We start from the raw sequence: 27,943 nt of genomic DNA on the forward strand, positions 1-27,943 counted from the left end.
GACTGTTGATCATTCCTTTTGGTTTTGGCCCCTTACTATTCTACAAGACCAACCTTTCTATCAAACAATTTCCATACCATAATTAAAGGGAAAGGATTATTACAATATTACATGCAAGTCAGAGGTCAGATTGTCCACTGAACCACTGTTTCCAACTCTATCAAATTCAACCATCAGACATCTAACTGCTAATTATATTGGATTTATGTTTTCACAAATCAGGTGTAATCAGTTTATACTAAAGATAAAGCCATGGGCCTACAGTTTCAGATGTACAGCAACCATTGATGCAGGGGAGGGCTGTGATCTTGTTTCAAGTTTCAACTCTGGAAAGGCCATATTCTTCTGTTTCTTTCCTTCATACATCCATCAAGACAAACTGGCAGCTTCTCGAGCCGATGGAGTTCCATGCTAAGAATACAGGAAGGCATCAATTAATGGCACCTAGGATACAGTCATACATAACTAGAGTTTCAAACAGATATAGTGCAGCCTAGTTCCTTAGCCGCGGTGTCAAGAAACTGAGCGGACATTCCATTTGCGAGGCGGCTATGAGCTTCCCAGTTCAAGCACTTCTCTATATCAACTTGCCAGTCGATGACGCCTACATTCAAGCACTGGTGAGGAGCATGGGTGCCGTTTTTGTTCACTTGTTTAGTGCTCGGTTTTGCCAAACCAGCATGCAGAATTGCACGGAGGACTGATATGCTGAGAGCACGAACGTGAGCACTTGGATGAGATGCACACCGGACTGTGGCTGGCAACCGACACTGCAATCATATCGGCCCAAAAGGAACACACGAGTCAAATACTTTTTACCAAATCATGTCTTCATTAATTCATACATTCAAGATTTCCATTAATATATCACCTTCAAAAGGTTTAAGATACCATCTGCAACTGCAAATCCAGATTCCCCCCACTCAATAATCAGTTGAACTGCTCTAGCTGTGACCTCGAGGAGCTGATCAATTTTCAGGTGCAACGATGTAAGCATATTACAAACGAACATGTAAATTATCTGGGATACTCAGATATACGATGGCAGAGGAAAAGTTCTTTGAAAGTAGATTATTTTTTTCTAAATTGTTAATTTGATTACCTCTAGTTGAGGCAAGGTGCACGCTTCTCCATCAACAAGCATTCCATCTGTGGCCCGTAAAAGGAGGTCAGATGCACTAGCCAGAATTACAACAGATTCCGTGGTATCGTGATTTCTCATTAGTTCTACAATCAGTTTCACTATACGCTGGTTGATTCTCCACATCTTCTGACCAAGATCATCATCTTTAGCAATCCAGGGCTGCAATTCCCTCTCCGCCTGGCAAGGAAATAAACCAAAGAAAGTGGTTAAGCAAATAAAGTTGTGAATACTCAAACTACAAAAGTAACACAAACACCAAAAAACGACAGAAAGAGAGAAGAAAGTTAAAAGTAAAACAATGTAGTTGAAGAAGCTCTCAAAGTGGAAACTATAAAGGTAAAAATAAGACCTGAAGCACAACAGCTGTTGCAGCTTTTGCAGGCGAAGCTACCACAACATTGCATAGTGCATCAACCACCTGCAGAAAGGAGATAAATGGTCAAGAAAGTATAAATAGATGTAAGCTATAGAAAATAAAATGTTAATAACGGTTAGTCCTTGCCTGCCTCCATCCCTGTTGAGCGGATGTGCTTTCTGCACTTGGCTGTATTTCAGGCGATGCAATCAACTTGTGCCAGAGCAACGAAACAACAGAAAAGCATAATTCTTGTTTCTCCGCAAGTACAGACTTCAGAAGGACTTGAGAATGGAAATTAAATCCTATATGCCTGTCCACCGTGAGAAAGTTGGCCAAATCTGAAGCTTCTGTCGGGAAACTTGCAATCTCTTTACACATGCTGCCCCGGGAAGTCTCTGTTGAGTATGAAGCCTTCTCACACAATATTACAGTTCTTGGATTAGATGAGTCTTCGGAAGCAGGCGATGAAGGCTGCCCCGATTGTAAGCAGTTGCAGCTTGCACATTTATTACTCTCTCTCCCGTGAAAACAGGTGGGAATTTCCTTTCGCACAGAAGTATGAGTCAAGTGTGCTTCCAATGGTTCAGCCTTGTTGACAATAGATGCAACAACTTTGCTGTGGATATCGATGAGGTTATAAAGTGACGATGCTCTAGAGTGAATTTCATTGTCCCATTTACACCGTATCAAGATGGAAAGAGCATGCATGCAAGCCTTTGAGCGTCTAAACAGATCAGAAACGTGAGCTGCAACCATAGCAGCAGCAACTATCTGATTCGAGTTGTAACTCCATGAGGTTCCAACCGAAGAAGGCTTCAAAGAAAAAAGTGCCTCTAGAATTGCTAGTAACCTGTGAGTATGTCTGACTGCAGAATGAATCCCATTTTTAAACTCAATGGATGATTCGTTTACCAGCTTAGTCGTGTCCTGCATATTCCTAGGATCTAATTGGTTACATCCTCTCGAAATCAAAGGGAAAAGCTGAAGTTCACAAGAAAGAGCACAAACAGCAGCGAGAACATAAGAATCAAATGCTGCCACGGGTCCTTGTTTTTTCGGTTTCTTTCTTCCATTTTCACCTTTATGCCTCTTGCTTCCATTGTGATTTGCTTCATGACTCACACAAACAGTTAACACCACAAAAAGAAGGCGCGAGGCCAGCTCTACAGAAGCACATGATTCTAGGAAAAGCGAGTGCACCATTGTTCGCAGTTCTGTCACAGCGAGATTCTTGGAAGCAGAGCCAAAAACATATCTCGTCTGTGTTTCTTCTCTGGAGGACTCGGGTGGGAATGTTCTGTGAAGAATTGCTTCAACAGTGGCAACAAATATTTTCATGAGACAGGTTTCAGAGGGACTCCCCCGAGGAAGATACTCAAGGACCTTAAGCAGTGGAATATATAAATTCCACGAAAGAATAGGCGGTTGCAATGGCGTTGCAACTATAATTTCAGGAAGATCAACGGCAGACGAACTTAAAGGAATCAAACCATAAGCAGCTTCCCAGATCGTGCATATTCTCCATTCAACCTCAGGGCCATGTGCACAAAGCATTGACGCAATCCCTTGGGCAGTCGCTTCAACTGTGGCTTCAATTTCAGGTATTTCTCTCTATAAGACAATATTATTTCCATTATTTATAATCAGATATCACTACAAAATATTATTATAACATAAAATGTGAGAGCCTAGGCTTAGGACCATAAGTCGCATCAAAGTTCGTAGATGGAAGTACCTGTTTTCTATCCCAAGAAATGTAACCACCCAGGGGTTCATGTTGGACTCCAACTCCTTCCACTTGTCTCAGCGGGGGGAAAAGTAAAGCTGGCTGTGAAAGTATTCGGAAAAGTAAGGCAGCTGCAGCATCTGCAGCAATACCTGCTCTCATGGACATTGCAATTCCAATTGCACGCAAGAAATGTAAATGCATCCAATTCCGAGGAAGCTTCACATAGTACAGAAAGGATTGGAACACATGTTAGTGAAAGCAATAGTTGATCAGCAACATCCTTTTGAAATATTAGTTAAAAATTGCATCTTTTATGATTAATAGAAGAAGAAGAAAATAAGTAAAATTGTGTGAGCTCCAAAGTACAAGAAAAACATCAGTGTTGTCATACGTTTCATGAAATTCATCAAGGGAACTTAGGTCTAGAGTGGTAACATTATTAACAAGTAACAAATATCACCACTTAGCAGACTGTATTTGATAATCATGCCTGTTGAGAAGGGCAAAAGTGGTTCAACCTATGACATGGAGGTCAAGATTCAGGCCAAAATAGCACCAATGAACAGATTTAATGGAAAGAAATTTGCAACCAGCACCACAGAATAAATAAACTGAACAATAACAAAGTATTCTAGCTAGCCGGCAAAAATACGACCAAAGTAATGTTGGACCACATTCCAGAACTATGTGGATTTCTAACACTAACTTGCTCAAATCATTTAGTACATTATGGACTTATGAACCACTTACCCGCAATCCAGATGCATAATCTTCGGCTGCTCGAAGAAGTTCAACTAGTTGTACGGCAGCATCAAGTGCATCAGGAGCCCATGAAGGCGGAGCTTCTAAAAGTCCAAGCAGAAGCCTCTGTGTGGCACTTGGGCTAGCAATGGCATAGTATCTAAAGCAGAAAGAGAAATTTAGTTTCAGATTCTCTTTTAATAAGTCTTAGAAACTGTGACCAGATTCTATTTCTTATGGTTTCAAGCCCTTGAATCAACCTCTTTGGATCCAACCTTAGAAAACGTAGCTTAGATACTTACCGATGAAATAAACGTGCATATGGCTCCAGTGCCGGTAGGCCAACAACTAGATGCTCATCCATGGGTGTTGTCGGTGGTGGCAGCAGAAGTGCAGGAACAGCAATGGCAGTTAAGGTAGCAGTCTCATAGCGAGAAACTTCCTCATCACAAACGCTTAATATAACACCAGCACCATTAGCAACAGCCCACCTTGGAGTTGAAGGCATTAGTTGTGGATGCTTTCCAGACCCACGGGAGGAAGCTAAGAATAAGAACTTCAGTAAATAAAGACTCCTCACAAATATTATTGTTTGATCAATATTTTAACTTTGATAAGAAGTTGGGAGCATTTAAACTAGTTACTGAGAAGGGAAAAGTAAATGAGGGGAGGATTAAACCCCAATTCATATCATCTCTGATGCATGTTCAACAGCTCAGCTGAATAAACCATCCTCTTAGATAGAATTATGCACATTTACATGGACACAAGCATAAATACTATTTGAAGTATTAAGTAAATAACTACTTTTAATATAGCAGAATTTCCATGGATCAATAGGGTATGCAAAAGACTTAGCATGTGTTACTTTCTGTCCTGAACCAAGAAACTGATACTGATTTAATTATCACCTTTAGGGAAAAGTTGCAATATTTTTGGGTTGAAACTAAGTTCTAATCTAGTGCTCAAACATATAACAAATACCTAGATCACCTTTTCCTGTTAATTTATCAATGTTGATGCAAGGAGACACTTTCATAAATATACATGATGAGAAGACCTTCCAGATTTTATAAGTGGCTAATGTTGTGAAGCAGACATATGAAACCCCAAAAAGAAACATAGTCAAAGATCAGAGCATTTTAGCTTGGCACATAGTTCAGCTCAGCTTAGCTGTGATATATAACATGAAGAAACCAAATAAAACAAATTTAGTAAATGGTTCTTTGGGCATTATAGCTTAAATTTATCTTCACACTAGCGTATGTGTCTATAAGCTCGAGATTTAATTGCAGAAACTTTTTACACATAAAACATACCAGTTGAAGGTGGTTTGAGGTCTCCAGCTGCATACTTTCCCATAACACCACCACACCTGTAACACACATAGAGTCCATTGTCAATACACATGATGCCAACTAATCATTAATTATCAAAATTATGAAGACTTGACTTGATGTCACTGAAGCCTTTCAGCACAAATTCCAAGAAACATAGTAACATACAGTGAACAGATAGTAGTTAATCATCAATAAAATATAATTCTGTGTAAAAAAAACTCAACTCTGTGCGAGAAGCATAGCACTTACCAACGGAAGTAGTCACTTCTAACCCCTAGGGGTGCCGCAAGCAATATGTCAGTGATCCACGGAGACAATGGTCTGAATGGTTTCCTCTCATGTTGTATAGAAGGAACACTTGGTTCTCCATCTATTGGTTTACTTGTTGAAGCATGAGAGCTGCTGCTGCTTCTATCGGCTTCACAGTCTTGTCTTTCAACTTTATAAACTGGGCGGTTGTAATGGGTAAGAATACGTAAAATCTCTCCACATGCAAGAGCCCATTGTTCAGAATACTCATTCTGCAGTTAATGAGTTTGCAATTAATCCAAAGACCCTTCTATAGTAAAGTATAATCGAAAGTTTTAAGAAAGTGATAGAATTGTATCGTATAAAAGTCATAAAAGAAATTTAAAAAACTGACCTCATTGCTAGGGCAGACCAAAGAAATGAAAGAAGTGAAAGGTGGACTACTTTTATCGTATTCCAATGTACCATCAATGATACATGAAATAATGGGATGAATGACAGCATGCCCATGCTCTGGATGATGAAGAACAAATCTTGCTGGAATTTGAAATTGATTAGAAAAGTCATTCAAGCTGCATTATTAGCCAGAAGCTACTTTTCAAATATAGAGAAAAGTAGATTATTATACAGATAAAAAGTAAAGTGCTATAAATACCTAAAACATCATCAAAAAGTCGGTTTTCCTTAGATGGATAGTGGTTCCGGATCAGCTGTTAAATCAATATAGTCATCCAGTTAATAATATATCGTGAAGCACAAATGAAATAGGTTTTCCAAACAGTAATTCTAGAAGCAGACAATAGATTAAGTACCTCGGCTATATCTTCAGGAAACTGCTCTGATGTAAACTGACCAAAATATTCAACATATGCAGTAGTTTGAGCCTAAGACAGAATGAAAATCAGAGTTGTTTTGATTAATATAATGAAGAAATCTTAAACAAAAATGACATTTTTGGCATCAGAAATGGAAGAAGTTGTATTGACAAGGAAAAAGTTAAGGTTGTTAAAAAAGTATTAAATGGAATACGTATAAAATGTGGACAGGTTTAGCTTACTAATGTCATGTGGAGGGTTGGGGGAATAGAAATCGAACTTAAAAGGGGCAGAGTGTGTCATCAGAAAAATAACAACCCAGATGCATCCAGTACAAGATGAAAAAGCTAAAGATTGAATGAACTACAAATCTCTCAAATACTCCACATCTGGACCATTAGCACTGCAATTTCTCATTGCCTTCAACTTTTATTCCCCCAAAAAGACAATATGCCTTCGGGTCTAAAATGCTTATCAACGGTTCTCTGAGTACAGTAACAATCCATATTTTTTACTTTTCTTTCTTTATTTATTTTCTTATTTTACTTGGAAAGAGGGAAGTTAAAGCATCCCAAGCATGCAAAGCTAACCACTTTACCCAATGGGGTCTTAGATCTTAATTAAAAGCTAATTTTGAGCAAAGCTAGGCTTGCTTCATTTAAAAACTAACTACCTAAGGACAATTCTTTTAATGACAATTTGGTTAAAATGATAACTACAAAGTTGTAAGGTAAATTTCTTGAATAAGATGCCAATTCATTCTCTTAACTTCAAATGAACAAATACAACAACCAAAATGGCCCAATGGACCCCCATCTGCACCCATTAGTTAACTACTTCAATTATATGCATACAGAATCAATAACCTCGTTAGCTCCACTTTCCCCATCTTTGCACTATTCCTCCAATCTCCTATGGCAATAGATGTTTTGACTAAATTCTTTATATCTGGTAAGGAATTTAAACAGACAGAAACAATAAAACCCTTGTGGAAGTAGAGCCAGAGGAAGAACAAAAAGAATGCTAATTGTACTACATGGCAATTATATAGACTATTGTTTTGAATCGCCTTCACATATTTTGCATGCAAAAAGTAGCAATATCCTCCATGCATCTGTTGCCTAGTTAGCATTATGATTTTGCCACAAATTACCGCAAGAGTTTCTACCAGTAGCAGGTGAAGCTTTTACATGTGAAGATGGCCAAGAGGTAGGAAGTTTAGGAAAGTACCTTCCGTTGATGTAAATCTTGTGGGGGAAGCCAAAATAGCGAGGAGAACTGAAGACGATCTATCCACCTTTCAGACGAGGTAGCCATTTAACTGTTGACCAGCCAACAATTTTTATCATAAGAAAAGAAGGCTGAAAAGTATATCCACTGAAACTCCAGCTCAGTTTTGTATCAATAATGCATCTCAACATAGTTTCATGCTCAATGAGAGGATTTCCCAGGTTTTCAAATTGGCCATATATAACGAGCTTCAAGATCACAGTGCTTGCTCACTCAAAGAATATTTCTATAAAGCCAAAATTTTATGGCAAAACTTAATTGGCTACTGGTGTTAAAATGAAAGATAGCACAATAAATCCTTCCACACTCATACTTGATGGGCAGGACTCATGAATCATGCATGCTGTGGGGAAAAGCCTTACCCCTGTTCTGAGTGGGTTGAAATGGTTTCTAAAAAACCTTCATAAAAATAAAAATAAAAATAAAAATAATGTTTTCTCTCTTTGTGAAGAAACTAGTGGAGTAAACATAACATTAACCTGGTTTTTAAAAACTATTAAGGTAAAAAAAGATTAATAATCTCAAAGCCAACAATGAAAATTATTACTTAAAAACACAGAAGCAAACTCTCCATTTCAGCAAATTCCAGATAAAACCCGATAGCCAATCATCAAAACATGCAATTTTTCAAATAAGTATAATTAATACAATCAATATAACTGATCCTTGTTACATCCAAGAAGTCAATCGATCAGTAGAGCATATTTCAGAAAATAATAATAATAATGATAATTATATTTATTTATCTATCAAAACTTTTACACCAACCCAACAAATTTTTTTTTTTAAATCTCTAAACCATATACGAAAATTTCATCAAATCTAAAGCATAAAAGTTCAAACTTCAAATAGACTCGGTGAGGCAGAGTCGCATTAACGCTCTCAACCTCTTAATCAGAGATCACTACAAAAACTCAAAGATTGAAACTTTGATTATACCCTTAACTTGTTTAATCATTTTATCATCTCTCCATTCATATGCATGAAAAAAAATAAAAATCTTAAGATATTAATATTTTATATTTCAAGCACAAATGTAAAATAACAGAAATTTGTTTTTAAAAAAAAGGGCAGTTAAGGAAGAAACAGTACCTGATAGATTTGGAGTGTTGAGGGAAACGGTTTGGTGAAAATTAGTGCCTGTGATCTATGTTTCCGGTGAGTGTAAATGAGAGATTTTGCAAAGAAGATGGTGAGATTTTTTGGGTGGAGAGAGGGTAGAGAGAGAAAAGAAAGTGTCCAGCAGAGAGAGAAAGATACAGAGGTGTGAGAGGAGGAGATCTTTAGCTGCGATCTCTCTCTTCCTCAACTACCTACGTGGCAATGATATTTACAGCATGGCTGTATGTACATGCACTTCATCGCCATGCTCATACATAAACTTCATTACACTCTTTTATTCCTTTTTTTCTTTTTCATGTCATTTGGCTGTCAACACTCAAAATAGTTAAGGATCCAGCTTAGGAGAATATATTTCCAAATAAATAATAACTGAATAAATATATTTTAAGAAATTTTACAATTTTCTGGATTATAATATTGCATGCTTCATAAAACTTTATATTAAGTGTTTGGTGTGTAAATAGATGTTAGTTGATTGAGTTAGTGGGTTTGACTAGTTAATTAATAGCATTAGCTGATTGTAGAAATATATTTCGTGAATTAGTTGATAGCGGATTAGATGCAAAATGATTTTCTCAAAAAAATTATTAAAAAAATTGTTTTGACGAGCTTTTTGAATTTTAACGTTTTGGAGCAATAAGCTGTTACAAAAAGCTAATTAATCAAACACTTAAATTTGGTTGTTTAAACAAGTCAAACAATTAATAGTGGTCAAAAGCATATCGTATTGTAAAATTTTCACCAAGATAAGGGCAACGTTAATACTCCATCTGTACCATTTTAATTGATGATATATAAATTTTAAAAATTGGATACTACGTATAGTTTAATTGGAAATTAATCAATACGGAGTATATAATTGACTAATTAAATTAGACAAAATGTTTTAGTTGATGATAAACATGAGTACATGAGCATGTGAATTGGGTAAAGATAGCATCAATGCACTTTTAATTATAATGTTTGGTTCAAAAGTTGGTATTATTATCCTAATAAAAGTAATTAAAAATAAATAAAGGAAAGAATAATAAGAAGCAAAAATAAATGTGTAAAAAAACCTGAAACATAAATAAGTTTGAACTCCAACTTTAAGGTCTCTCACTGTTCTCATGCCGAAAGACTAGTTGTAAATTTTGAAATGTGTCTAAAGTTTATATATCAGTGTCCACAATAAAGTTAAATCTATATCTTGTTTTTTGATGTCATGCGACTGTTAGCAACAACACTAAATTTGATTGAGTTTTGCCTAGCTTAGGACGCAAAACCCGAAACATAACACGTATAATTTGGTGCCCATATTTTTTCAATTCGGCCTGTTAAAAGATTGATTAATGATTCTATTATCTGTGACATGTAACTGTTTTGTTAATTAAACTATTAAATGTGTAGATTATATTGAATAAATTACTAGTACTTAGCTTTTACATGTTTGATAAATTAAATATCATGAATTACTATACAATTCTTTTAGCCAATTTAAAGTAATAATAAGGCTGTAATTGGTTTGGCGTTGATTCAATGTACGAAAATATTTATAGAAAATAGAATCAGCAAGAAATTTGAAAGATCATTATGTGAAATCATGCTACTAATTTTTTAAAAATAGCTAAATTTTTTATATGTATATACAAAATACTTTTTATTATCGGGGAACTTATCAAGAACAATTTAAAAATAAAGCCGTCTAAACTTAGAAATACTCATAATATTATGATATTTATAAAAATCTTTTGAAGATGCTAAGATGGACTATATATCAAATAGCTGTAGTTCTCTCTCAAAAGGTTAGAGCAACATTAGCGGTGTGAGTTTGCTTTAAGTTTTTGTCAGTAAAATACATATTCAATGGGAAGGAAAGAATTGAAGAATTAAAATTTTAAAATTTGCCGGTGATCGCCTATTAGCGACTACCCTAACAGTCTAACACGCAACATGCACCAACATTTTTTTTTTCTTAACACTTTTTTGAACTTGAGGAAAAAATATAAAGGTTGCAAAAAAAATAATAATAAATAAATAAAAATCCCTCAATAGGAATACTTAAAGGACCTGTGGGGAATGTTCTCGTTAACCACTTGACTAACAACTAGCTATAAATTAAATAATGAAGAAATAAAATTTATTTCGATGGAGGCATAAATGCATATATTAGTATGCAACAATTATTTTATTTTTAAAGAGCTGAGGGTACCATGCATGCATATATATAATTAAAAATTTGAAAAGATAAAGACATATATTGGTGAATATTTAGATATGAGGATGGATATTGGAGGTAAATCGACGGTGGAGGATGAAAATGCGAACAAGTGTGTTGGGTGGCGGAGAATGAAGATGATAAATATCTACAGATTGGACTGCATATCTTATTAGTAGTTTACTTCTTTTTCTTCTCCGACCAGGCTGACTCATCAACAAGATATTTATGAGTGCTCTGCGGACATCATCACAACTATATTTACTTCTAAAAATAAATTCCAGGTAAGCCAGTTACACCAATTTTTAATGCAACCGCCATAATTAAAGAAAAACTCAATTATAAGAAGCCTATATATAAACACCCCACCAATACAATTATTTGATTTACGAGAAAGCCCACAATCATTATTCAAATGGATGATTTAAGTAAAATCAATATTGTGACTCTAACTAGCAAAGAACCACAATGAAGTAAATCAACTTAGATTGTTTACCCAATGGGGTAGCTCAAGTGGCAAGTGAGCTCTCTTTGTGAGGAAGAATTATGGGAGAACCCGGGTCCGATTCCTACAAGTGACAATTCCCCCTGGGCCAGCTCCCATGGACCTGGACCGTTAAACGGACAGAGAAAGATCCCGCCCTTCGTCTATAGCATGCTGATCATCCTCTACTTGCTTCATTGTTGTACCATCTAATATAGTTGATCGGCTGAAATGCATCAAATAAATTGAACTCTTATGTAATAGTCTTAAATTACATAACAGAGGTAAATTATACTCAATTATTAATGTCTTAACAAGAATCTGACTTATAACTTTTAAGTACAAAAATGATCGTGTTTGACGTCTAAGATAAGGGATCAAAGTCAAATACTCAAATTAGGTGGGAAAATAGGAAGAAATTAGAAGTAGCGTAAAATAAGGTGATGAGGAGTGAGAGACAATATAACGAGATACGTGGGTGAATGAGGTTCGAGATTTATATATAGTGTTGGCTCTTTTTGATGTTTCATAAGCCCACTTGGCCATAGCAATCATAACACGTAGTGGGATCTATAATCGGCATGTGATTGTCTTCATGGTCGGCCCGTTAACATGACATCTACATGCATGCAAGCCATGGGAGTTTTAGGCTACAGCCTACATGCATGCGTGTCACCCTCTAATTTGCTCAATCTTTTTTTTATTTTTCAAAGCACTCAAATAGCCACCACCCACGAGGTTATATAAATGTGACAATGTGATTAGTGTAACGTTATACATACCTTTAACTAACCTCACATCATCTTCAACATTATTATTATTATTATTATTTCTTGTCTAACTACAAATTTTCTCAATTAGTCAATTAGCAACCATATACTAACACTAGCCTTGTTTGTACTTAGTAAGACCACAAAGAATGGAAAAGCTTTCATTCTACCATGGGTTTTAAGGTAGTTGCATTCTCAAGACTTGAACTCGATATCTGATTAAGTTGAAAGAGACTTGTGGTCTGATAGCATCATTGTTCTTATTCGAATGAAAGGTTATAGGTTCAACCGTTTAAGTCTCATCAGGGCCGATTTTTTGATTTAGGTGGCCCTGTGCTAATAAATAAGTGAGGCCCTATCAAAGTAAAAATAAACTTCGAATTGAAGAAAAATTGCAAAGGAAAAAATGCAAAAAACTTAATTTTTGGCCGATATAATCACAAATACATATACTAACTATTAAGTCAGGGTTGGACTAGGGGCCCCCAAAATTTGGGGGCCCTGTGCGGTTGCATATCTTGCACGCCTTAAAATCCGGCCTTGAGTCTCATCCCACTCAATAATGAGTGATATTTGTAAGTGTTTTTATATTTAATTTTGAAATTTGCAATACTTATATCATGGAAATTGGAAAAGCCAACCAGGAGTTGGTTAGCAATATGAACTTAAGTCATCATTAATTTCCTTCAACTTAATTTTCTTTTTTACAAATAATATTAATATATATAAAAAATTATTAAATAGCTCTAATTGATATATTTTAAATAAGACATATTAATATTTTTAATTTTTTAAAATGAACTAAAAATTTATAAAACCAATATTGTAGGCTCATCAAAACACTATACTATTATAAGTTCATTAAGAAATTACACTATGTTCATACCGTCACATGTTCATAAAGTCACAATTATAAGTTTATAAAGTTTGAATTACAAATTCATAAAGTTATCATTGACTAATAAAGTCACTATTATAGATTTACTATTGCAAATTCATTACATACGTATTAAAATGATATTATATTAAACAAATATCAATATATTTTTCATTTAAAATATACTAACACGACACTTTTAACAATATATATTTTATATTAATTTTATTTATACTAAAAATGGAGAATAATATATTTAAGTAATGATTGATTAATTGATAACATTTTTGTGTACTATTAACTCTATTACAATTGGTAATGTTTTTTATGAATTCACAATAATATTTTTATGAATTTGATTTTCTTTTATAAATTCACAATATTAATTTTATTAATTTGGCGGACGATATAACATGGTCCAGGTTCCATGATACGGAGTATAATTTGCCTTAAAATTTGGGTTGGGCTAATTCTAAGAATAAGCGCAAAAGTTCCAGCAATATCTTCCAAGGATTTGGCCCATGTAATGGTATAAATACTTTTAGTCCATCCTCTCTGCTCTCTCTCTCAAAGACGATTTGCTTCAGAAAACTATCTTCTATTTTTTGTTTTTAAATTTTTTCAGTTTTAATTCTTTATTTTTTCTTTTCTGTTTCTTTTTAAAAACTTGTTTGTTAATATTCATTTTTTTCAAATTTTTTAGACTAAAGTTATAAAATTAACAAAGGTTTCATTTTGAGTGATTTTAAAGTCTTATATTTAAAATATTTTTAGATATGTTTTGTTTAAATTAAATAAATATAATTTTTTCTTTTAAGTCAAATAAAAATATTTTTAAGTCTATTGTTATTAAATTTAATTTAAAATATTAAACAACGTCGATTTGTGATTTGAACCGATGTTATTTATTTATTTTTATTTTTTTGACAACATGTTTATTTTTTAAAACAATAATACAGTATTATATTTCATTTGAATGACATGCGTGTAAATTATATATTTTTTAATATGAATTCTAATATATGTGAAATTTCAATATTCGATATTCGGACTAATAAATCTTCTATTATCTGTAAATGATTCTGTAATTATTGTGAGTAATTGGTTTGTCGGTGTACTAGTGATTGTGGGCTCAATAAGTCTTATGTTATCTGTAAATGATTTTGTAGTAATTGCACCATTATTGTTGGTCAAGATTTAATGTTTCGACATGTTATAAGTAGTGTACGTATGGCAGATATGGCCATATGGGGTATAATAATTCAACATTTAATGCTTCAACATATAGACAGATGGCTAAAAACATTCAGAGTTTAGCTCTGCTTTGTGTGTTTTTTTGGGTTATGTTAGAAATTTATTCTGATTTTACAGAGGTAAATTAGTTGAGCTAGTTCAAATCAAGAGGTTAATAACCAATTTTAATAAGGGTAAAATTTGTGTGAGACCGTGGGTCTCAATCAATTGGACGGGTTGGATCATTGATTAATGTATTGAATATTTGACCTCATTAATCAAATATTCGACCCGTCATGATAAAATTAAAAATTGCAAACATGAAACATCACTAATGCATTGTTTTATTTTGTGAAAATACTTTTGAATGTCAGAGTCTATATATCATCTATGGTCCATTGCACTATTCCAACAACATCTGCAATTATATAACCTCAGATCAGAATCTTCCTAAATATTTGGAGGTCCCAAAAAGCAGAGGATAATAAAGCATGGCCGAAGGGATGCAGGGGTTTGGCTATGCGTTTTGCCTTATAGTTTCCGTACTGCTCAATATTTTGTTGGTTGCGAATATTTTGTATGGGGGAGATGGAGAGTGGAGGCTCCGCCTGCGAAACAACGAGCTGAAGTGGAGCCATGACGCGGCGGCGGCGGCGGAGGCTGTGGCTGCGCTTCAGTGCTCCGGCCATGGCAGCGCGTATCTCGACGGGAAGATCGGTGATGATGGTATTACACCTGTGTGTGAGTGCCACACCTGCTATTCTGGTCCTGATTGCTCTCTCTTATTGCCTGATTGCTTTGCTGATGCTGAAAGGTATGCATATATGCTCTCTCTCTCTCTCTCTCTCTCTAGGTCTAATGAAATTTAGAAGCTGAGAGATGGAAATGTGTGTTGGTTGAGCTTTGCAGTGGGGATCCTTTGTTTCTGGAGCCTTTCTGGGTGCAAAATGCAGCTAGCAGTGCGGTGGTTGTGTCAGGATGGCATCGGATGAGCTATTCATTTCCAAATAATCCTTCACTTTTCTCCCAACAACTGGAGAATCACATCCGGAAAGTGCACGCCATTGCCGGAAATGCAATCACCGACGCCAAATATATCGTCTTTGGTGTCGGCTCAACTCAGCTCTGTAATGCGGCTGTTTATGCTCTTTCTTTGGAAAACTCTTCCTCCCTTTCACCGGCAAAAGTCGTCGCCAAAATCCCCTATTACCAGGCACAGATCAGAGTCTCATTATCAATTTAAACTTTTAGTTGAGATAGAATGAATCCTATTTACAGGTATATTTTGTCTTCTCTTTGTCCGCAGCTTTATAAGACACAGACTAATATTTTGAGACAAAAAATTATGAATTCGAAGGAGATCCGTCTTTGTTGAGGAATGATACAGATGGAGCTGGAAATGTGATCGAGTTTGTAACTTCCCCCAACAATCCAGATGGCCAATTGAGGGCGCCGGTTGTAGGAGGTCCGTTTGCAAGGACAATTTATGATCGAGCTTATTACTGGCCTCATTTCACAGCCATCCCTGCTGCGGCTGATGAAGATCTTTCCATTTTCACCATCTCCAAGCTCACCGGCCATGCTGGAAGCAGATTCGGGTGAGAAAAATACATATGTTGACTATTTGACTGTTTTTCTTATTTCATATATTATATGTTGAATAGGTGTTGGTAAGATTATCATTATTCATTTTCTTTGGTATTTTGGTAACGCAGGTGGGCAATTGTGAAAGATAAGAGTGTGTATGAAAACATGGTGGCGTATTTAAACGCAGCAGAACTGGGAATTTCAAAGGAGACACAGTTGAGGACCCTCTCCAGGTACAGAGTCTTGTTCTTGATTTAGTTTCCAATGATGAAACTGGGAATAAACGCAGAGTGTATGAATTGAACTTGCAGCGTATGCTTGGGTGAAGTGTTTAAGGGAGGAAGAAACAGATTGCAGTGCAGTCATGGAAGCGGCGAAGATCATAGGGCGAGCAGGCAGCGTATTCGGCGCCGAGGATCGTTATATGCGCCTCAGCCTCCTCAAGAGGGACGACGATTTCCAACAGTTGCTGGCTCGGTTGAGGGAGCTGGTCGCCATTGAAGATGGTGCCAAATCCATGTGAATACAACATTATTAATAATTTTAAGCTTCACTGTTATAAAAGTTATTTATTAGCCTTCTGATTTGAACTAGGTCAACTGGTTTACCTCATTGTGGAATTAGAATAAATTCATAATATAAGAAAAAAAAACACACACAAAGCAGAGCTAAACTCTGAATCTTTTTAGCCATCTGTGTATATGTTGAAGCATTAAATCTTGAATTATTATACCCTATATCTGCCATACCTACACTACTTATAACATGTCGAAGCATTAAATCTTGACCAACAATAACGGTACAATAACTACAAAATCATTTACAGATAACAGAAGACTTATTGTACCCACAATCACTAGTACACCACAGACTAATTACTCACAGTAAACACCAGGAAAACAAATTCCAAGTATATTATTTCCCACCTGGAAACCAAATTCCAAGTACAATTTTTCCTATGACTACAAAAATTTACAGTCATTATTAGAAGTAATTCACAGTCATTATTAGAAGTGAAAAATTCACAGTCATTATTAGAAGTAATAAACATCGCCTCGTGACTTATGGGTTATTATAATGTTGTATTCACATCGTTTTGGCACCATCTTCAATGGCGACCAGCTCCCTCAACCGAGCCAGCAACTGTTCGAAATCGTCATCCCTCTTGAGGAGGCTGAGCCGCACATAACGATCCTCGGTGCAGAATATGCTGCCTGCTCGCCCTATGATCTTCGCCGCTTCCATGACTGCACTGCAATCTGTTTCTTCCTCCCTTAAACACTTCACCCACGCATACGCTGCAAGTTCAATTCTGCGTTTATTCCCTGCACTTTCATCAATGGAAATCAAGAACAAAACCTTGTACCTGGAGAGGGCCCTCGAATTTTCTCAAAAAAATTGCAGTACTTTGGAGAAATTTCTTGGAGGGTGAATCTCTGAGACTGGGATATGATCTGGCTCAGCTTTTCCCATCTGTTCTTCATTTTTTCATAGGAAAAGTTGAAGATTGCCCTGCCATCCCCCTGGAGGACTGTTTTCAGGAGAGTCAGAGCCCTCAACTGTATCTCCTTTGAAATTTCCAGCTCTGCTGTTCTTATATACGCCACCATGTTTTCATACACACTCTTATCTTTTACAATTGCCCATCTGCAACCAAAAAACCAAGAAAATGAATAAGAACCCGTTGAACATATAAATATATAAACAAAAATGAGCATTTCTCCTCGTGATATTTATCTCTAAACTTTTTTCTCTTTCATTTATTTTATAGCTAACCCACTACTAACTAATAAATAAATTTAAATACCAACTTTGTAGGGAAAATACAGAAGGATTTATAGCATTGCTAATGGCTTCAATGCATTCCAATATGACTAAAGTTCAATTGTGTATTTGACGTTTTTTTAAAATAAAATATAAACATTTAGTTTAGACGAAACATATATATAATCCTCACCCGAATCTGCTTCCGGCATGGCCGGTGAGCTTGGAGATGGTGAAAATGGAAAGATCTTCATCAGCCGCAGCAGGGATGGCTGTAAAATGAGGCCAGTAATAAGCTCGATCATAAATTGTCCTTGCAAAGGGACCTCCTACAACCGGCGCCCTCAAATGCCCATCTGGATTGTTGGGGGAAGTTACAAACTCGATCACATTTCCAGCTGCATCTGTATCATTCTTCAACAAAGACGGATCTCCTTCGAATTCATAATTTTTGGTCTCAAAATATTCAGTCTGCGTCTTATAAAGCTGTAGACAAAGAGAAAACCAAATGAATTGAAGGAAATTCTAGAATTTCCTTCCATCTCAACTAAAAGTTTAAATTGATAATGAGATGAGAGTGTGTACCGGGTAAAAGGGGATTTTGGCGACGACTTTTGCCGGTGAAAGGGATGAGGAGTTTTCCAAAGAAAGAGCATAAACAGCCGCATTACAGAGTTGAGCTGAGCCGACACCAAAAACGATATATTTGGCGTCGGTGATTGCATTTCCGGCAACGGCGTGCACTTTCCGGATGTGATTCTCCAGTTGTTGGGAGAAATGTGAAGCATTATCTGGAAATGAATAGCTCATCCGATGCCATCCTGACATTACCACCGCACTGCTAGCTGCATTTTGCACCCAGAAAGGCTCCAGAAACAAAGGATCTCCACTGCTCAATCAACATACATTCATTCTACGCTCCCTCAACTTCAATTAAAACCCTAAATACAACCAATTAAACTCCCTACATAACTAAAACTTTAAATTCATCTTATTGCATAGGTTTGCGTTTGTGTATATATGCATTGTTAAAAAAATTTCTCAGCAATTCTAACATATATAGAGATGGAGATCATATTTGCATATATACCTGTCAGCATCAGCAAAGCAGTCAGGCAATAAAAGAGAGCAATCATGAGCAGAATAGCAGGTGTGACACTCACAGACAGGTGTAATACCATCATCACCCATCTTCCTGTCGAGATACGCTATGCCATGGCCGGAGCACTGAAGCGCAGCCACCGCCTCCGCCGCCGCCGCCGCGTCCTGGCTCCACTTCAGCTCCCTGTTTCGCAGGCGGAGCCCCCACTCTCCACCTCCCCCATACAAAATATTCGCAACCAACAAAATACTGAGGAGTACGGAAAGCAGAAGGCAAAACGCATAGCCAAACCCCTGCATCGGTTCTGCTTTTTGGTACCTCCAAATTTAATTTCCTCTGATTACCAATTTGGAGTGCATTCCCTTTTCTTGGGTGCATCCGAGCTGAGCGTGGCAAATAGGGAAGGTGCATGCATTCTGTACGTGGCAAGCTAAGGGAGACATAAACATGAAAACATCACAAATTTATAAATTAAAGCACACGAAAGGGTGCTGACAAAAGACAAAGGCCAATTTATTTGTGAACAAGCTAGCATGCAGTCAGTACGTGGCAACACTGAGGAAAGGATATGGAAATTTCTCCAAAGCCCAGGGTGATTGCTCGTGGCACGCCACCGACTTTTACTCACACGCAGGCTCAGGTCTCCTCCTCAGCCAAATTATGCTTAGAAACCAGGTTCATGTTCACAATTTTAAAATTTTATGTTCATAATAATATGTATAATTTTAAATCTTAATATACAAAATTATATTACTCCATATTCATAATTTTTGAACACACTATATTCACAATTTTGTTATATAGATTTATAAATTGTGTTATATTATTGAATATAGAGTTATGAAATTGTGAGTATAGAGTCATGAAATTGTGAACATAGAATTTTAAAATTGTGAACGGAGTTATGTAATTGTGAATATTGAGTTTGAAATTTACAAATATACCGTGTATATATGTAATTGTGGAATTCTTGGGAGATGTGGGTCTCATGATGTCCGGTTAAACTAACGACCCACTTTTTAAAATCTTTGCCTTTGAAGGATTAAAATAAGACTTTGGTTATTTAAAAAAAAAAATTGTCATCTTAGTATTTACGGTCAAAGATGTATTATTCTAAATTGACAACTCAACTAAGTTGGTTTAACAAATGGTTTAATAGTTATAATTTTAAGCTTGACTATTATAAAAATTGTTTATAAACCTTCTGATTTGAACCACGTCAATTGATTTACTTCATTGTGAAACCAGAATAAATTCATAATAATAAAATTAAAAAAAAAAAAAAAACAGAGTAGAGCTAAACGCCTAAACTCTTTGGTTCGCACGTGGAAATCAGAATCGGAATGGGTATCAAATAATTTGTAATGGTAATGAATTTTGGTGAAAATATTTAACATGTTTGGTAGTTGGGTGGAATGGGAATGATTATTAATAATTGAGGAAGAAAGGAGGAAGGGAGATGAAACCCTTATATAATAAGGGTATGAATTTTATCATTAATGGGGTATTCCAAACTCATAGTAGCATGCACAAAACCTATCAACCAAACACAAGCAATCACTTTCATACACATTCTTTATGCCTAAACCCACCAACCAAACACACCCTAAATCTTTTTAGCCATTTGTGTATATGTTGAAGCATTAAATCTTGAATTATTATAATAATGAATTATTATAACCCCATATCTGCCTATTTCAAAAAAAAAAAAAAAAATAACCCCATATCTGCCGTACACTACTTATAACATGTCAAGCATTAAATCTTGACCAGCAATAATATAATGGTACAATAGGGAAGAATAACAAAAGACTTAGGGTGTGTTTGGTTCGCACATGGGAATCGGAATCGGAATGGGTATCAAATACTTGGTAAGGGTAATGGGTTTTGGTGAAAGTATTTAACATGTTTGGTAGTTGGGTGGAATGGGAATAACTATTAATAGTTGGGGAAGAAAGGAGGAAGGGAAATGAAACCCTTATTTAATAAGGGTATGGGTTTTCTCATTAATGAGGTATTCCAAACCCATAATAGTATTCTCAAAGCCTATCAACCAAACACTAACAATCACTTTGATACCCATACCTTATGTCTAAACCCACCAACCAAACACACCCTTATTGTACCCACAATCACTAGTACACCGACAGACTAATTACTCGCAATAAACACCAGGAAAACAAATTCCAAGTATATTATTTACCTTTGTAACAGCGTCAATGAAATACACAACAAACACTATCCCCACCTGGAAACCAAATTCCAAGTATAATTTTCTTTATGACTAAAAAAATTCACGGTCATTATTCAAAGTAATAAACATCCCCTTGGGACTTATTAGTTATTACAATGTTGTATTCACATGGTTTTTGCACCATCTTCAATGGCGACCAGCTCCCTCAACCGAGCCAGCAACTGTTCGAAATCGTCGTCCCTCTTGAGGAGGCTGAGGCGCACATAACGATCCTCGGCGCTGAACATGCTGCCTGCTCGCCCTATGATCTTCGCCGCTTCCAGGACTGCACCGCAATCTGTTTCTTCCTCCCTTAAACACTTCACCCACGCATACGCTGCAAGTTCAATTCAATTCATACAATCTGCGTTTATTCCCAGTTTCATGACTTCATCAATGGAAATCAAGAACAAAACCTTGTTACCTGGAGAGGGCCCTCGAATTTTCTCGAAAAAATTGCAGTAATTTGGAGAAATTTCTTGGAGGGTGAATCTACGAGACTGGGATATGATCTGGCTCAGCCTTTCCCATCTGTTCTTCATTTTTTCATAGGAAAAGTTGAAGATTCCCCTGCCATCACCCTGGACCACTGTTTTCAGGAGACTCAGAGCCCTCAACTGTGTCTCCTTTGAAATTCCTAGTTCTGCTGTCCTTATATACGCCACCATGTTTTCATACACACTCTTATCTTTTACAATTGCCCACCTGCGTTACCAAAAAAACCAAGAAAATGAATAATAATAACCCGTTCAACATATAAATATATAACAATATAATTCTCACCCGAATCTGCTTCCAGCATGGCCAGTGAGCTTGGAGATGGTGAAAATGGAAAGATCTTCATCAGCGGCAGCAGGGATGGCAGTGAAATGAGGCCAGTAATAAGCTCGATCATAAATAGTCCTTGCAAAGGGACCTCCTACAACCGGCGCCCTCAAATGCCCATCTGGATTGTTGGGCGAAGTTACAAACTCGATCACATTTCCAGCTGCATCTGTATCATTCCTCAACAAAGACGGATCTCCTTCAAATTCATAATTTTTGGTCTCAAAATATTCAGTCTGCATCTTATAAAGCTGTAGACAAAGAGAAACCCAAATGAATTGAAGGAAAATATAGAATTTCTTTCCATCTCAACTAAAAGTTTAAATTGATAATGAGACTCTAATCTGTACCGGGTAAAAGGGGATTTTGGCGACGACTTTTGCGGGTGAAAGGGATGAGGAGTTTTCCAAAGAAAGAGCATAAACAGCCGCATTACAGAGTTGAGTTGAGCCGACACCAAAGACGATATATTTGCCGTCGGTGATTGCGTTTCTGGCAATGGCGTGCACTTTCCGGATGTGATTCTCCAGTTGTTGAGAGAAAATTGAAGAATCTGGAAATGAATAGCTCATCCGATGCCATCCTGACACTACCACCGCACTGCTAGCTGCATTTTGCACCCAGAAAGGCTCCAAAAACAAAGGATCCCCACTGCTCGCAATCAATTCAAACTTTAAATTCATCTTATTGGCATACGTTTGTGTTTGTGTTGTATTGTTAAGAAAATATTTATAATATCATGTAGTATTAAACTAGTTAATTAATTTATTGGACTCAATGTTTGAGTGTAGTTTGATCTCTGAACATTAATTTTTGTTAGAAATTTATACTTAAAAGTTCACAATTATTGCATATTTTGCAAATTTGACATGGGAGTGAAGGAGGAGGGCAAGTATCCTCATTCCCCATCTAGATCCGCCGTACATGTAACCATCAATATCACAATTATTCCATATTCTCAAAAAGCATATCGATATAAATTCAACCAAAATAATGTATCTGATACATGTATGAAGTTGTTGATTCTTTTATTTTTCTTCATTTCCTCTGTACTAAGAATAAATTTCTCCCACCAACTCTAACATATATATATATATATATATATAGATGGAGAGCATATATGCATATATATATATACCTGTCAGCATCAGCAAAGCAGTCAGGCAATAAGAGAGAGCAATCAGAGCCAGAATAGCAGGTGTGGCACTCACACACAGGTGTAACACCATCATCACCGATCTCCCCGTCGAGAAACGCTATGCCATGGCCGGAGCACTGAAGCGCAGCCACAGCCTCCGCCGCCGCTGCCGCGTCCTGGCTCCACTTCAGCTCTCCGTTTGGCAGCCGGAGCCTCCACTCTCCATCTCCCCCGTACAAAATATTCCCAACCAACAGAATATTGAGCAGTACGGAAAGCAGAAGGCAAATCGCATAGGCAAACCCCTGCATCGCTTCGCCCATGCTCTCTATTCACCAAGATTCCGAGGTTGTATAATTTCAGACGCTGGAATTCTGCAATGGACCATAGATGGTATATAGATTGTGACATTTAAAAGCTTTTTCATTAAATAAACCAATGCACTAATGACGTTTGCAATTTTTAATTTTATCCTCAGTTAATTTTTTAACTGTAATGCACAAAGAATCAATATCGCATTTGTCTCCTGACCTCTAGATATAAGAGAGTCACTACTTATCATCTGAATACAAAATATTTGGCTCATAAGTGACTCATTGATTATTGACTTCTACCAATTTTAATCAATGACTACCTTCCAATTTAGTCATTGGTCACTTAACTATTGATTTTGTTCAATTTGATCTACTAGATTAATATTTATTTAGTAAATATTAAATTTAAAGGTAACAATGTGAAATTTTGGTTATTTACCTATACACTAATAATGAATTGAACTCTATGTATTATGTTTGTGAACACAATTTGCTAATCTAACAAGTCAATGTATTAAAAGTTATTTATTATTGTTATTTTAAAAAAAAAGTTATTTATTATTGCATGCCGAAAAGTAAAACATGTTTAATTAGCAATAAATATTGTAATTGCTGATTATATATTAAAAGCCGGCTTGTTGAACACTTCTAAGTTTTAATAACTTACACGTTTGTCATATATTATATGTTTGAATTCTCCAATTGAACATTATATATATATATATATATATATATATATATATATATATAAAAGATCAATTAGACTTTCATTTATCTGAAAAGTCAATTATACCCCTAAACTTTTTAAAGGTACAATTACATCAATCAATAATTTATTTTGATGTAATAAAGCCCCAAAATTGGTTAGTGACATGCTATCATATGTTATCGAATTTTAGGCTTCTTGTACCAAAATAAATTATATTGTTGATGGTGTAAGTGTAACTTTAAAAAGTTTATGAGCCTACTATTTGACTCTTTTCTTTATAAAAAAACTATGTCAACATTTTTTTTTGAGTACTACCTATGTCAACATTATTATAACGTATATTGACAATATTTTATAATTTTAATTTATAAAATTCCAGCGAAATTAATCTAACATATAACTTGAGTAATTACAAGGTTTCAAGTCTCTTCATCCAGAGCACATATTTGAATAGTGACCGCGTACTTTGTTTTATAAACCAAAGATTTAGTCATTTACGTTTCGGTAATTTCTTAACTTTTATTGGAATAAAATAGAATTGGTAAGGGGTGATGAAATTGGATGCAACTATGCAAGCATGCCACCATCAAAGCTGATGGTAAAATTAAGTCAAATTATTATATGAGAATTGAATTGAAAAATGTTACAATAGTTCACAACTAAATTAAAATGTAACTCAAGTCAATTCTTTAAAATTGAATATAGTATTTTTTTATGCAAATCTCACCTAACATGATAGTGCTTGTCTTAATCTTAGCATTATCTAATCTATTCTAGGAAATTAAAAAAACACTTCAGCTTTTAAAATTTGTGTTTATATCACTTCGACCCTTAACATTTATTGTTATCTCATATAATCTTAAAATTTTATTATTTGAAAGTATTATTTGTGGTACAATTATAAGGTGTTTTCATTATTTATTTGTTTATTTGTTGCCTCTAATCTCTATCGTCTAATTTGAACTTTTTTTTAATGAGAAAGTATATATACACATACACATATTAGAAGAAAATAGAATATGTAACAGTGAATTATTAAACAAATATATGAGAGGAGGGAAAGGGAGCAAGAAAAACCTGTATTAAATTGACTTATAAATCAAATTGTCTTGTCTTGTCTAATATCTAGACATCTAGTGCAGTATGTTTCTAGATTAAAAAGGAAAAGTAAATCAATTGACTAGTATAATTAAGGTACGTAATGATTTTTTTTTTTTTTTTTTTGGTTTAATTGCTTTCTCCTTACGAATTGGTCGGCTTCACATGACAATGCTACAGTGTTACAAAATCTTAGACAGTATTATAATTGTACAGTACATATATTTAACAATAATAATAATAATAATAAAAAGTAATTATCAATCTGTATATAACAAACATCTTCTTGTTTTCTTGTCAAATTGAAGTATTTAGAGTGTGGGACCAGGATGGCGCTTATGCTTGAATCTTTCAACATTTTAAGGCTGAGAATGGAATCTTGAAAAAAAAGGAGAGTACGTTTTGAGTGTTACGTTGCAGCAGGAAAATTCAACCACTCGGATCGCCTGTCTGCGTGCGTTATTGTCAAATGTCAATATCCACCTCATAGATACGATTTAAAGGCGCATAATTGTCATCGGCATTAGAGTATCTTTATTGGTTAAAAAATAGGATCTTTCATAGATTTTTTGTCATATGATTTTTATATCAATGTGAGGTGAGAGAAGAGAAGAAACAAATTCGCATTAATCTAATGGGGTAGTTCAAGTGACAAGTGAACTTTTTTTGTGGCGAAGAATTTTGGAAAAATTCGATTTGATTCCCACAAGCGATAATTTCGCATGGGCCAGCCCCTACGAGTGGACCCGAGTTCGAGAAAGACCTAGTGAATTTACCAAAAAATTCACATTAAGTTTTTGTCAAAAATATTATTATTTTTTAAATAATTTGCAAGACTAATAAAATGTTGATATAAAATTACAAATTAAGAAGTTGATGAAACACGATCTTTATTTTCTTTTCCTTTTTTATTTTTAATAATTGATCTCAAAAAGTTTGACGGGTTAATCACCCTTTTATATTTCAATTGTTGGCTATTATGCAATTTAGTCATTCATTTTCAATTTTAGTTAATATGATTTTTAATTATTTTATTATTTGTAAATTTAGGTTTTACTAACTCTGGTACAATGTAATATCTGTTACTTTCTTAGATGCCTCCACTGAGGATCGAACCTACTCCCTTCTACATGGTAGTGTACACCGGGTGACACTTGACCACAATGTTTTTGGCAATTGTTTACTTATATTAGCTTTTGTTTTAAAAATTGAGAGGCTAAATTGACTGTTTTATACTTTGATAGACTGAATTTACAGTATGTCAAAATAATTAAGAATTATATTGATTAAAATAAAAAGAAAAATTGCCCTTTAGCCCCTAAATTATAGAGTAATTATAAGATTCGTCCTTAAATGTTAGTCATGCTTACTTTCCGCCCCTAAGCTGCCATTAGTGTTGCATTTTTTATTCTTTTATTAACTTTTCATGCTCACTTTTCGTCAATAAGTTATAACAATGTTGATAATTTCATCCATAATGTTTTGTTAGTAAAGCCGTAAAAGGACGAAAAGTGAGCATGATAAACAATTAAGAACGAATTTTATAATTATCGTATAACTTAGGGATGAAAAGTGTAATTTTTTTCAAATAAAAATAAAATATTAAATTACATAATAATCAATAATTGAGGGACCAAAATGAACTTATCCCAAGTTTAAGTCTCTAGAGTTTTTTTTTTTTTTTTTTTTTTTTAAAGTCTAAATAGTAAAATGGACATTTTCTGAATAAAAGGCCTATTCACATAATAAGATGGGCTTGAATAATGGCCCAAGCTCAGAATTTGCCGTATCAAAACGATTTATTATTATTTTTCTTTTTGGGAAAACGATTTATTATTATTATGAGTTAATTACCGATTTGGTCCCTCGACTATGAGGATTTCACCACTTCGGTCCTTGACTTTCAAAATTGTCCAAATTGCATCCTCGACTATGCAATTTCTTTCCGAAATGGTCCTCGGTCCAAACAACCGTTTATTAGACGTTAAAACTAAGGATAGAAATGTAATTTCATTTGCTTTGCCTTCTCATGTGTTCATTTTCATCTCAGTTGTTTGACTTCATTTACAGAACAAAGAATTGAAAGAGAAACCTAAATCCTAAAAGCTAACTCCAAATCTCAAAATCTTCCAATCCCGAAAATGGCGACCTCTAAGCTCAATCTAAACGCGTGCCGTCGGCGTATCACGCGGTGGAGGACTTCTCCGACCAGTGGTGGGACCTCATCCGCTCCTCTCCCTAGTTCCGCGACAACTGGCTCTACGAGTGCTACGTCGATGTGGACGACTTCTATTTCGACTTCGACTTCAACCCCAACCCTTTCACCGACGAAACTGTTGTCGACTCCGGTAACACCGACTAGGAGGAGACTAAGACGGATCTGAGCTTGATTTACTGGATTGGCCAGAGAATTCAAAAGCTTTTCTGTTCAAAAGCAAAGATTCAAAGTTAGAAAAAAAAAAAACAAAAAAAACAAAGAAGACAGCTTGGGCGAGTCCCTGGGCGGCGATTGCTCTACTCATAACCTTCTGCCGCCGACGATTCCACCTAGAAACGGCGCTTCGACGCGGATTCAAAGTCAGAAAAAAAAAAAAACAAAGAAAACAGCTTGGGTGAGTCCTTGGGCGGCGATTGCTCTGCTCATAACCCTCTGCTGTCGGCATTCCACCCAGAAACGACGCATCGACGCGGATTCAAAGTCAGAAAAAAAAAAAAAAAAAAAAAATAGACTGAGGACCATTTTGGTTAACGTTTGCATAGTTGAGGATGCAAAAAAATAGACTGAGGACCATTTTGGTTAACGTTTGCATAGTTGAGGATGCAA

At 35.5% G+C, this 27,943-nt stretch overlaps 3 protein-coding genes and 1 pseudogene across 3 annotated transcripts; 1 reads left to right on the forward strand and 3 right to left on the reverse strand.

The window, feature by feature from the left end:
* Nucleotides 1–54: 54 nt before the first annotated feature.
* On the reverse strand, nucleotides 55–8,965 carry LOC116015419 (protein GIGANTEA-like). The gene is made up of 15 exons (XM_031255484.1): nucleotides 8,759–8,965; nucleotides 7,607–7,697; nucleotides 6,374–6,445; nucleotides 6,217–6,271; nucleotides 5,956–6,098; nucleotides 5,562–5,833; nucleotides 5,292–5,347; nucleotides 4,275–4,515; nucleotides 3,982–4,132; nucleotides 3,238–3,447; nucleotides 1,647–3,113; nucleotides 1,494–1,562; nucleotides 1,103–1,321; nucleotides 872–964; nucleotides 55–770 (listed from the first exon to the last, which is right to left on the reverse strand). Exons 2-15 carry the CDS (start codon nucleotides 7,691–7,693, stop codon nucleotides 474–476), a joined length of 3,432 nt encoding a protein of 1,143 aa, XP_031111344.1. The 5' UTR covers nucleotides 7,694–7,697; nucleotides 8,759–8,965; the 3' UTR covers nucleotides 55–473.
* A 5,823-nt stretch (nucleotides 8,966–14,788) lies between these two features.
* On the forward strand, nucleotides 14,789–16,628 carry LOC116000431 (annotated as a pseudogene).
* A 365-nt stretch (nucleotides 16,629–16,993) lies between these two features.
* LOC116001793 (tryptophan aminotransferase-related protein 4-like) lies at nucleotides 16,994–19,111 on the reverse strand. The gene is made up of 5 exons (XM_031241738.1): nucleotides 18,791–19,111; nucleotides 18,286–18,589; nucleotides 17,894–18,186; nucleotides 17,303–17,583; nucleotides 16,994–17,234 (listed from the first exon to the last, which is right to left on the reverse strand). The coding sequence occupies exons 1-5, from the start codon at nucleotides 19,099–19,101 to the stop codon at nucleotides 17,023–17,025; spliced, it is 1,401 nt and encodes a 466-aa protein (XP_031097598.1). The 5' UTR covers nucleotides 19,102–19,111; the 3' UTR covers nucleotides 16,994–17,022.
* A 1,846-nt stretch (nucleotides 19,112–20,957) lies between these two features.
* On the reverse strand, nucleotides 20,958–23,370 carry LOC116033490 (tryptophan aminotransferase-related protein 4-like). Its single transcript, XM_031276238.1, has 5 exons — nucleotides 22,999–23,370; nucleotides 22,211–22,511; nucleotides 21,819–22,111; nucleotides 21,460–21,740; nucleotides 20,958–21,372 (listed from the first exon to the last, which is right to left on the reverse strand). Exons 1-5 carry the CDS (start codon nucleotides 23,319–23,321, stop codon nucleotides 21,161–21,163), a joined length of 1,410 nt encoding a protein of 469 aa, XP_031132098.1. The 5' UTR covers nucleotides 23,322–23,370; the 3' UTR covers nucleotides 20,958–21,160.
* Between the last annotated feature and the right edge of the window lie 4,573 nt (nucleotides 23,371–27,943).

The sequence above is a fragment of the Ipomoea triloba genome, chromosome 1 (assembly GCF_003576645.1).
Source record: "Ipomoea triloba cultivar NCNSP0323 chromosome 1, ASM357664v1".
Taxonomy (NCBI): domain Eukaryota; kingdom Viridiplantae; phylum Streptophyta; class Magnoliopsida; order Solanales; family Convolvulaceae; genus Ipomoea; species Ipomoea triloba.